At 39.1% G+C, this 12,330-nt stretch overlaps 1 protein-coding gene across 1 annotated transcript; it reads left to right on the forward strand.

Moving 5' to 3' along the window:
• The first annotated feature begins 861 nt into the window (after positions 1 to 861).
• Positions 862 to 3,605, forward strand: LOC115664468 (cucurbitadienol 11-hydroxylase-like). The gene is made up of 9 exons (XM_030586398.2): positions 862 to 1,263; positions 1,370 to 1,697; positions 1,806 to 1,955; positions 2,036 to 2,284; positions 2,373 to 2,462; positions 2,550 to 2,628; positions 2,747 to 2,853; positions 3,021 to 3,148; positions 3,265 to 3,605. The coding sequence occupies exons 1-9, from the start codon at positions 1,064 to 1,066 to the stop codon at positions 3,350 to 3,352; spliced, it is 1,419 nt and encodes a 472-aa protein (XP_030442258.1). The 5' UTR covers positions 862 to 1,063; the 3' UTR covers positions 3,353 to 3,605.
• Positions 3,606 to 12,330: the final 8,725 nt, after the last annotated feature.

Raw genomic sequence — 12,330 nt, forward strand, 5'->3', positions numbered from 1 at the left:
TTTAGGCTGGAGGTTGCTGACGTGGATGCCGGCCGTCCTACGTGGCACGGCTGGCGTTAACGTGGATAATTTTTTTTTTAATTTTTAAATATAGGAGGTGTGTTGTTCGCATTATTGTTGCTGGTAGCGATGGTCGTTTTGACACCACCGCAAATTCGATTTGTTCTTGCCTTCTAGTACTATTGTGGTCATGTTGTTGCGATTGCAAATCCCGGTAGTCTCGTTGTTATAAGTGCAAAAGGGAGAGATGTAAGGTCGTTTATGATCTTCGAATAATCTTTTTAACTTCTGAACACAAAAAAAAAAAAAAATGGTCCCTCAAATCGTTCAGCATCATAGAAAACTACACTGTTACAAAAACAAAATACAACAAAAAGAAGAAGAAGATAATCCTTATGCGTCTCAGCTGTGCAACACTAAATGTGAGCTAATTCCGTAAACTCTCAAAGTAGCATAAATCCATTTTCACGTGATATATTCAGATTAGTTCAAAGATTAGTCGGAATGACTCAATTGGCACCAAAAAAAGGTTTATGACTAAATTGGTACTAACGCAAAAGGTTTATGACTTTTCTGACACTTTTCCCTCGATCCTTCAAATGATATTTAAGGGATTAGGGTTGTGTATCATTTTGGAATTAGTTCAAAGATCCCTCTCATTTCAAGCATCTTTTGTGATTTTAAATGAATGATGTTCCCTTCATGACCATTCCCTTCATGACCATTCCCTTCATGACCATCGCCTGATTTTAAGGAACGTCAAAGTTTTGGCTATCACCAACCAAGGATTGCACGGAAATCATTGCACTTATTATAATCAGGTCAACCCATGCTCACCTAATTATGGAACTTATTATATTCAGGTTAACTTCTTGTGATTTGTAGTGCTTTTCAGGAAAACACATAGTTGCGTCATATCTATAAGACCACAGAACTTGAGCCAAGAATGCACATAACGAATCTCCGCAAAGAGAGATACATCTATAAAGAGAGAACAACTTGCATTGATCATCACCCTCTAACGCTCCATTAGCGCCTGGTCTTCTTCCCAGAGGAACAAGCGATGTGGATAATCGGAACGTGTGTGTCGGCATTGATCATCGCATGGCTCACTCACTGGATTTACCGATGGAGGAACCCTAAGTGCAATGGCGTTCTTCCTCCCGGTTCTTTCGGGCTTCCTCTCATCGGCGAGACCCTTCAGTTGATGGTTCCTAGTTACTCTCTGGACCTCCTTCCATTCCTCAAGAAGAGAATACAATGGTACTCAAAACCATTTCATTGGCCATTTCACAATCAGAAGTTGACTTCATTTTGTGATTCTTAACAATAACCAGGGATGCCCCTCTTCTTTGTTCTTTTGATGCAGGTACGGAAAGACGTTCCGGACGAGCGTGGCAGGTCGGGCAATAGTAGTCTCGGCCGATCCGGAATTCTGCCATTTTGTCCTTCAGCAAGACGGGAAGCTGTTCGACTCATGGGCTCTGGACACGTTCGCAAAGCTTTTCGCGCAAGAGGGCGAGGCCAGCACCAACATCCCAAACGTCCACAAGTATATCCGAAGCATGGTTCTAAAGCACTTTGGCATGGAGGTCCTGAGGGAGAAGTTGCTTCTCTTGATGGAAGAAGCGTCTCGAGTGACTATAAAGAGCTGGTTAGGCCAAGAATCAGTCGACGTAAGATACACCACCACAATCGTAAGGACCAAATCCTTGAACTTTAAAAACTTTTGAATCGTTCTTTCCTTTTTTCTAAGTAGGGAGATGACAAATCCAACGCTTAATAGCTTTTGATGTTCTTGCTAGATGGCTATTGAATTCGGCGCAAAGCAACTGTTTAGTTATGATCCTACACAATCATCAGAGAAATTGGGAGATTTATATTTTGCATTTGTTCAAGGCCTTATGTCAATCCCTTTGAACATACCGGGTACAGCACATTACAAATGCATGAAGGTAAAAGTGAACCAATTTGTTTGTTAGAACTTGATTTTTAATACACGAAAAAGATTGGTATTAAATTTAGGTCTGTGCAGAATCATAAGAAGGCGTTGTCAATCATTCGAGAAATCGTAAAAGCTCGGGTTTCTTCGCCGGAGACACCATACAACGACTATCTTTCTCGCATCATGACAGACATGAGTACAGAGAAATTCTTGACAGAGGATTCTGTGGTTCAGCTCATATTTGGACTTCTTTTTGTCAGCTCGGATTCTATTTCCACAACGTTGACGTTAGCTCTAATGTTCCTCGAAGAGAATCCTAAAGCATTGCAAGAAATTACCGTACGCCTTTCTACTTACGGATTGAATTAAGTGTAACACGGAATCCCTTTGAACATTCTTAATTGGGTTTTTACTCGTACTTTTCCAGGAAGAGCATGAGAACATAATGAAGAATAGAGAAGTTTCAGACTCCTCGATCACGTGGGAAGAATACAAATCGATGCCTTTCACTCTTCATGTATGCAATCTAGCCAGATGGACAATTTTTTTTGGCACAATCTGCATATACTAGAGTCTTTTCTAACGTTGGTATTAAAAAAACCAGGTAATACATGAATCACTAAGATTGGGAAACGTCTCACCTGGATTGTTAAGGAGGACAAAAAGCGATGTAGAATGGAACGGTAGGTCACTTCTATAATAGTCGATCCGTGTGCTTTCTTTTTGCATCGAGAATATTGATAAGTACTTCGATAACCAGGTCATATTCAGAACCTTGATGATAGTTGGAATTCTTTGCAGGATACACGATTCCGGCGCGCTGGGGAGTTTTGATAGCCACTTCTGCTTTTCACCTGGACCCCGAGACGTACAAAGATCCTGCTACATTTGATCCGTGGCGCTGGAAGGTTGAATTTAATAGGGGAATTGGGGTTTGCAGATGGGAATCCTATAGTTTAGACAAATAAACAAGATTAAAGGAGTCATATTTATGAAGTTATATGGTCCCAAGCGATTTAGGTTCTGAATTAAATGCCGTACTTTAATTGACTTGTTAAGGGCTCTCGAATTCCAGGACTGCGAATCAGATGCGATGCGGAAGAATTTCATGCCTTTCGGATGGGGAATGAAACAATGTGCTGGAGCGGAGTACGCGAGAGTTTTCTTGGCGACTTTTATGCACGTCTTGGTCACGAAATATAGGTACTTCTCTCCCCTTCTCAATACGAACGTTTCCTGCAAAGATAGTCCAGTGCTTGAATTCGATGGCCGACAGCGATGTCGTTCCTAACATTTTCTATCTGTTGGAATATGATCAGATATATAAAGGTCAAGAGAGGTGAAATACGCCGAAATCCGATTCTAAACCTTGGGGAAGGCTTGCACATCAAGGTCATGGAAAAATAGAAATAAAACTGCTGCCACCCTTTCGCCAGATATCAACTTTCTTTGATGTAGTTAAATGGTCAATGTTTTCTTTCTCGGCACATTTCACTGTTTATATGAAGTTTGTTCTTTTACGAACCAGATCTTTTGCTCGGTTAAGTACCTAAACTTTCTAAAATCGGCTCAATGTATTGCTCCCGCCCAATCGAGTATCATCATTGACATGGAGCGTCATCTCAATTTAAAATCTAGTTCAAGAACACTCTTTTCCCTTCTTCTTCTTCTTCTTCTTGCTTGCTTGCTTGTCAATTTCCGCCAATCCAGTCATTGCAGCCACTATACAACTCGCGCCGTTCACATTGGTGCTGTTGGTAGCAGTAGTCGCCTTGACACAACCTCAAATTCCATTGTGCTGATCTTCTGCTACAGTCGCCGTCATGTTATTGCAACCGCAAATTGAGCTGTAGTTGTGGTTGCGTTGTTATGGATGCAAAACGAGAGCTCTTTTATGATCTTAAAGAAGTCTTTTGAACTTATAAACACAGAACGAAAAATAAAAGGTCCTTAATATCCTCGAGCATTATAGAAAACCATTTTGTTTCAAGAACATTTTTACATGAAAAAAAAATCTTCAAATATTTTAGTTGTGCAATCTTTATGAGAGCTAATTTTGTAACTCAAAGTAACGTGAATCCATATAAACATGAGATCATCAATCCCTCAAAAGGATATTGTGCAACACATACATTTAATGTTTACGGATTAGTTAACCATCTCTCTCATTACAAGTATGATTTGTGATATTTTATGAGTTATGTTCAAACACATGACCATCACCGGAACATATAGAACGTTAAGGCTGCGCATGACAACTTGCCAAACAGTGTTTGATTCTGTTCTTTTGTTCCCAGAATCAGTTTGGGAACAGAAATGCGTTTGTTTAATTTTTTGATTCTGGGCACAATTTTGTCAAAAATTGTTCCCAGAATCAGTTTTGGAGCAGAATCAAGAATAAAAAAAAAGTAGCTTCTTAATGCTGGGAACAATTTTGAGAATCAATTTTTTTTCTTCTTCCTTTTCTTGGTTTTTAATTTAGCTTCTAATGTCCAGCCCGAGGACCGCCCTCGCCGGATCTGACGAGAATAAAATATTTTAATAAAAAATATTATTAATAAAAAATATTTTACCGGCCATGACCAACGACCAGGCCATGGCCATAAAAAAGAAAAAATATATATTTTAAATAAAAATATTTTAGTAAAAAAAAATTATTAATAAAAAAAATATTTTACCTGCCATGGCCGGTGACCAGGCCATGGCAAAAAAAGAAAAAATATATATTTTTAATAAAAATATTTTAATAAAAAATATTATTAATAAAAAAAATATTTTACCGGCCATGGCCAGCGACCAGGCCATGGAAAAAAAATGTATATTTTTAATAAAAAAAATATTTTACAGGCCATGGCCGGCGATCAGGCCATGGCCAAAAAAAAGAAAAAAATATATTTTTAATAAAAATATTTTAATAAAAAAAATATTTTACCTGCCATGGCCGGTGACCAGGCCATGGCAAAAAAAGAAAAAATATATATTTTTAATAAAAATATTTTAATAAAAAATATTATTAATAAAAAAAATATTTTATCGGCCATGGCCAGCGACCAGGCCATGGCAAAAAAAATAAAAATGTATATTTTTAATAAAAAAAATATTTTACAGGCCATGGCCAAAAAAAAGAAAAAAATATATTTTTAATAAAAATATTTTAATAAAAAATATATTTTACCATCCATGGCCGGCGACCAAGCCATGGCCAAAAAAAATAAAAATATATATTTTTAATAAAAAATATTATTAATAAAAAAATTATTTTACCGGCCATGGCCGGCGACCAGGCCATGGCCCAAAAAAATAAAAATGTATATTTTTAATAAAAAATATTATTACTAAAAAAATTATTTTACCGGCCATGGCCGGCGACCGGGCCATGGCCCAAAAAAATAAAAATGTATATTTTTAATAAAAAATATTTTACCTGCCATGGCCGGCATGGCCAAAAAAATAAAAATATATATTTTTAATAAAAATAATTTAATAAAAAATATTATTAATAAAAAAAATATTTTACCGGTCATGGCCGACGACCAGTCATGGCCAAAAAAAAGAAAAAAATACTTTTAATAAAAATATTATTAATAAAAAAATATTTTACCGGTCATGGCCGGCAAGTAGGCTATGGCCAAGAAGGAGGAAAAGAAAAAAAGAAAAGAAAAGAAAGAAAGAAATATTAAAATATTTAAAAATATTATTAATAAAAAGAAATTTTCTGGCGTTACCAAACGCATTTCTGTTCTTTTTCTATTCCAGGGATGGAATTTTGGGCCGTTAACAAACGCCTTAAAATGCTCAGAATCAATTCCGGGCACAGAATCAAAAAAAATCATTTCTAAGCAGAATCTGTTCCCGGGCACAGAATCGTTGTCATGCGCAGCCTAAGTGGTTTGCTTATCACTACGTGGAGGGAACACGATAGATTACGCGTAAATGATTGCACTCATTGTAATTAGGTCAACCCGTGCCACCTAATAATTGCAGCTATTATCATCAGGTCTACTTCTTGTGATTTGGACAACTTACGCCTTAAAAACCTAGAATTACTTCATGTTAAATTATGTTTTGAGTTTGAGCGATTGAATATTACGAAGATTTGTTAAAGATTTACATTGATTTACATCTCGTATTTCTAACATTTGGTGTATCTCTGGATTTACTTTTTTGTTTTTAGCTAGCGTAATATTTGGTATATCTATTATAATTAGTTAGAGATATTTGATAAATCTTTTCTTTTCCTTTTCTGTTATACAATACCTTGTATAAATATTTGTACTGTACGATGAGCAATACAAGCAATTATGAATTCTCTCGTCATATCATAGAGAAATGCTTAAACATCTGACCTGCATCGTTTGCAATATGGCCGCGGAAGCGTTTGCAAAGAAGGTGACTGACCTTTCCTCTTTGTTTCGCCGAGAGTGGCCTCGAACGAAAGACCTTTTACAGAAGGGGAAGATCTTCGGCTTTTTTTGTGAGTAACCGGGTCCTGTGTCATTTTGGAAAGGAAGAGACGAATTCTACGCTAATGGCGAACAAAAGTAAAAGGACAAAAGATAAATCGTGCTACCAAAAATAAAAGATAAATTAACGATGGCAATTGAACAAACGAGATTACAAAAGGTGTTTCTTTTTGCAGTCAATTTGGCAAAAGGTCCTTCTCATGATCTCTTGGAAGCTATTTATAACTAACGCTAAAGAATAACCACTGCCGAGCAATTACTGTCTCGATTTTGGATTATTTGATCTTCTTCCCAATAACTACTCCTTTTATTCCACGATATTATCAGAACCAGATGGGATAACCGCTCTTATCTTTATCCCAATATCCCGAGCGGTTATTGGTGCCGAGTTCTCGATATCCCATATATTGGGTCTTGTGCGACTTCATTACCCAGTTTAATGTTTAACAATTTGGGCATGTTGTACTCCTGCTTTCTTCTAGTCAAATCAGCCAAATTTGAGCACTAACAAATGCCCCCTTTAAAAGAATTGAAATATTTTCAATTTTCAATTCTTTTAATTCATAATCCCCATGAAATGTTTCCTTCTCTTCACCATGCAATACCAGAAACTTGAAATCAAGACGAACGAAAGTTGTAGAGAGCCTCGGGTAAATCAAAGTTAGAACAAACGAAGGGCGAATTGGTCAAAAGAAGTGGACAAAAGACGTGGAGAAGACCTGCTTTTCCAAGAAAAAAGTTGGAGAGAACATCTGGAAGTATTCTTTGCATAGATTCATCAGTGCGTGCATTAATAACTTTAACGTACAACTTGCTGCGAAGAGCTTGGGAGATTTTCCTGGAATTTATATTGTGGATCGTCTTGGTTCAGGCAGATCCGGCATAGATTGCAAGTTCTGAAAATCGGGTTAAGCTAACCGAGTGAGAAACAAACCCTTGGGGGACATTTTGAACTGCATTTCAAGCAGGACATGTCACACCACAAAATCATCAAGAATGAGGGATGACCCGCCGTCCTTCCACTAGAAAGACATAGCATCAAACACAACTTACAGCCCGTTATTAAAATATATATCTCAATCTATATATATGATAAATCAGCAAGTTAGGTTACAAAATCAGAGTTTCTATAATTTACAAAAAAAAGAATATATACAACTTAGAACTCAGCCAACCCGACAAACTATTAACAACTATGTATACAACTCCCTTAAACCATACTCAAAATTCAACTCTCAAAAGTCCCCGCGATAGCGCTTTCGTACTATCAGTCACTAACCAAGGAACCTGAAAAACATGATAGACAAATGGAATTAGCAACCACAGTCCAGTGAGTAATGAATATCTCTTCTAAGTAGATCGAACATCCACTATGCGTGTTTAAGACACAAAAACATAACTCATCAAGCCAAATTTCAAGATCTAACAAACTTACAAGAAAAGAACGAATTGTATATGCTTTGACATAGCTATATTTATAGCAGGCATATCCAAACAAATATCAAGGGAAAATTACCAAAAAAGTCCTAAATCTTTTGTAATTGTGCCAATTCAGTCTTAAACCTTTTTTTTTTGTCAATCCAGTCCTAAAGCTTTTGCAATTGTGCCAATTCAGTCCATCCTGCCACTTTTGGCTGGCCAGCGCTGATGTGGACGTCGGCCGGCTGGCGTGGCAATATTTTAATAAATTTTTAATAGTTTTCAAAAAATTTTCTCTTTCTATTTTTTTCCCTATCTTCTTCCCTGGTCGCCGGACCAGCAACCAGCTGAGGCAGGCGAGTTCCACCTCGCCGGCCATGGGCGAGGTTGGCCCTCGCTGGCACTGGCGAGGGCAAGCCTCGCCGTCGCCGGGCGAGGTCGACCTCACCATGGTCAGGGCGAGGCTCAACCTCGCCCAACGACGGCAAGGTCTCGCCGACCTCGCCGTTGCCGGGCGAGGCCTCGCCCGGCGACGGCAGGGTCGAGCTCGCCACGGCCGGGAAAGGTCGAGCTCGCCATGGCCGGGCGAGGTCAAGCTCGCCATAGCCGAGCGAGGTCGAGCTCTCCTAGCAACGGCGAGGCCTCGCCCAGATCTGACGAGGCCTCGCCCAGATCTGGCAAGACCTCGCCATCGCTAGGCAAGTTCGACCTCGCCCTGGCCATGGCGAGGTCGAACTCGCCGACCTTAGCCTCTTGCTTGTCACCGGTCGCCGAACCGACGACCAGGGAATAAGATAAGGGAAAAATACAAAGAAAGAGAAAAATAAAAAATTCAAAATAAAAAATTATTAAAATAATGCCACGTCAGCCGACTGACGCCGGCCGGCGTCCACGTCATTGCCGGCCGGCCAAAAGTGGCCGGATAGACTGAATTGGCATAATTACAAAAAGTTTAGGACTGAATTGGCACAATTGCAAAAGGTTATGACTTTTTTGGTAATTTTCCCCAAATATCAATGGTCCAGCCCATTGATCAATCCCATCAAAATCACACAACAATGATTCATTCCATTAGCCAATCTCATGCTCAAATATCTCATCATGATCATGCATAACACCCCGTGACAAGGTGACCATATTATCCACCTTGGCAAGGTCTCCACCTATATTGCCGGTGGTTGGCCCACAACAGTATCCTAAACTAGTATGTATACCCATAAATTCCTCAATGGGTTCACAAAGACATTGAGCACCAATGCCAACCGACAACAACATCCTCCACAATCTACAAAACCAAATCTAGAATTAACATCACAAATCGATTTACAAAACAAATTAAGTATACAATCTTTCTTAACTCAACTCATCCACCAAAATACCTTTTGCAATTCATTTCTTAAACACTTCTTAAACATTTCAAATAACAAATAGAGTAGCAAATGCTTGATCCGAAGTTATGCATAAAAAACGCCATAAACATCACTTTTCCTCTTCAAAGAAATATCAAACATGTGATCCCTCTTTAACTCATAATATATCTTTATCCATCTTTAACTCATAATATATCTTTCTATCACTTCAAGATATGAGTTTTATAAAACTAGAGATAAGCACCACTCACCTAGAATGCCCAAAAAACCAAACAACGTGTAGCTACACTAGCCGACGATCTCGTAATCTAACAATTAAACGATAATTGATGTCAACACAAAGTAAAACACTACATCAACTATGAAAAAGCTATACTAAGCTTAAACGCTAACAAAATGACTCTTACGTGACAACAAATTGCTCACTCGAAGCGATTATTCAAATCTAAACGCAATGTAGAACTCGCACGTAAAACCCTAAAATTCGCACTCCAACCAAACCGTTACTCTAAAACGAATTTTGTCAAACCCCACGGTTCCACAACGCTACAATCCACCAATTCTATGAAATCCCAAAACTCAACAACTCAAAAATCGGACTTAGCGGCTCAAATTTCACAAAACTTTGAAGTGAAGCCCTAATTTCGAAAACTTATCCGATTGGACAAACAAAGGATGCAAGCAATTAGCCGGCTGTTGCGATTCGTAATGAATCCATCTCGGTAAGGCGTCCGTAGCGTGCACGCGCAAAAGCCATTTCCTTTCTGTCTTCTTCTCTTCTCTTTCTTTTCCCTTCTCGCGGGCGTGTCTCTCGGCCTCTTCTTTTCCTTCTAGGTTGGGCTGACCGTTCATTCTTCTCTTTCTTTTGTTTTTTCTTGCTGGTCCCAACTTTTGACAAGTCAAAATATTACAGGGCATAGATGTTTCGATGGTGGCTGTGACCGTCAGTGAGTGCTAGTTGGAAAGAGATGCAAGTTGGAACTGAAAATTGCCATTCTTTTTTCAATAGAGCCTCTTCATATGTCCCTTTTGATCTTCTGGGGCAATTAATTTACCCCAATTGGCGAATCTTGTTATTGTTTGTCGCAGTTTCTACCTTCTAGTTTTCATTCTTAAGCAGTTCATTCCACCGGACGAGAAAAGCCGGAGCAATCGTGTTTCTTTACTTGGTCAAATGGGGAAATCTTTTTTCCCTCCTTCATTTTTCCCTCTCTGCCGTCTTCTTTTTCCCTCTCTGCCGTCCATTGCAGCAGACGTCGCACGACCGCCACTGTCACGAGCCTTCACCGTCGTGCCTCCATCCGCAGACACTATTGACCCGTATGCCCACTCGCCTCTCCCTCCTTCATTTTTCCCTCTCTGGTCTTCTTTTTCCCTCTCTGCCGTCCATTGCAGCAGACGTTGCACGACCGCCACTGTCACGAGCCTTCACCGTCGTGCCTCCATCCGCAGACACTATTGACCCGTATGCCCACTCGCCTCTCTCTCTCTCTCTCTCTCTCTCAATTCAGGCCATGGAGGCCGCCCGCCGTGTGTGACTCCAAATCTATAGTCGCACGAGGCTAACAACCTTGGCCGTGATGTTGGGTCGCATCTTCGTCACTTGGCTGATTTTTAGAACGACGGGTCCTTGTGACCTTCCCCAATCAGCTGCAGTAGATGTCGCGCCCCTCCCACGACCCCAAATTGTAATCGTGCGAGGTTGACGACCTCCATGGCCACGACGGTGTGCTAATTTTTTGGTGTTAGTTAGAACTTTAAGATGCGATTTGCTATTTAGAGGTTGGCCCAGAGCAAGTCGCGACCAAGATCGAGACTAAAGGAGGTCATTGGACAGGAAGATCGCGGACCGCCACTGTCGTCAACGGTGCTGGTCCGCCGTTGGTTCATTACCAGCACGTCTTGCACAAGCATATTTAGTTTTTCCAACTTCTATTTTTATTTGCTAAAAAAATTTCAAATCTATCTTTTGAAATAATAGGTGATAGTGGAATCCCACAATTTTGAAGGGATGCTAATGCTATTCCATGAGGAATCTAAATTAGAGTTTTTGTTTCTTTTCAAACTTAAAAATCAAGGAATTGGAATCCTATTTCTTGAATAATCCAATTCAACAACACCCCAAACAAGGGCTAAACGCGAGTTTTATATGAAGAAACGGGAAATAACATGGAAATTCGAATGTATTCTTATTCTTTTATTTAGTTCCAACAATTGAATCGAGCTAGAAATAACATTCTTTTTACTTGCTTCCAATAAAAAAATATAAGAGCTTGAATACCACTTGTAAATAATCCAAGGAACACGACAGGTATAGGAACTACCGAAGGTACTAAAGAAACAAGAACAACTACTACTAATCCATCGGCCAATATATTTCCGAAAAGTAAAAACTAAAGTGATGAAGGTTTTGTGAAGTCTCCAAAGATGTTAATGGGTAAAAGGATTGGAGTTGGTTGAAAGTATTTACTGAATAACTTAATTCTGTCTTGGTAAACCAGCACGGAAATATGCTACTAACACGAGTAAAGCTAAAGCAACGGTAGTATGACATGATGGAATAAATGGGTTCACGAACATGATCCAATTGATGTGTTTTTCTTACTAGGATTCTGCGGGTTTTTGGGAGAACCTAGCAGTGCAGCACACATTGGACTTTCGTGCTTCTTTGTCTCCTTATGGGGAAGGCTTCCTGGTTGTTATTGCAAGAATATTCCAACAACACTGGAGGGGCAGGTAGGGTTTTATCGTTTGTTATCGGCCTGTTGTTTATTAAATGTGGAGCATTTGTCAATGTCTATGTCATCAGAATCACTCATGCGAGGTTATATTTGACTATTACACTTAACGTCTTAGCTATATATGAGAGTACCTAAAATGTATATCTCTTTAACGAAGGTATAGCACATGAAGCAATCTTAAGAGAAATTGGGGGAAAATTGTCTAAAAAGTCTTAAATCTATTGCACTTTTGCCAATTCAGTCCTAAACTTTTTAATTGTGTCAATTGAGTTCTAAATATTTTCACGTTTTCCCAATTGAGTCCGTCCAGCTAGACGTGGACGTAGGAAGACTGGCGTTAATGTGGATAATTTTTATTAATATTTTAATATTTTTTCCAAATAATGAAAATT

Source organism: Syzygium oleosum, unplaced genomic scaffold (assembly GCF_021117445.2).
Source record: "Syzygium oleosum isolate NSW1041296 unplaced genomic scaffold, Sole_v2.1 Sole_v2.13, whole genome shotgun sequence".
NCBI classification, from domain to species: domain Eukaryota; kingdom Viridiplantae; phylum Streptophyta; class Magnoliopsida; order Myrtales; family Myrtaceae; genus Syzygium; species Syzygium oleosum.

Bases quoted from the DNA above. Each gene is read 5' to 3' on its own strand.
- LOC115664468 (XM_030586398.2), top strand. From the start codon at position 1,064: ATGTGGATAATCGGAACGTGTGTGTCGGCATTGATCATCGCATGGCTC. The intron at 2,854-3,020 runs GTTGAATTTAAT...CTCGAATTCCAG, and splicing joins TTGATCCGTGGCGCTGGAAG to GACTGCGAATCAGATGCGAT. The intron at 3,149-3,264 runs GTACTTCTCTCC...GAATATGATCAG, and splicing joins GTCTTGGTCACGAAATATAG to ATATATAAAGGTCAAGAGAG.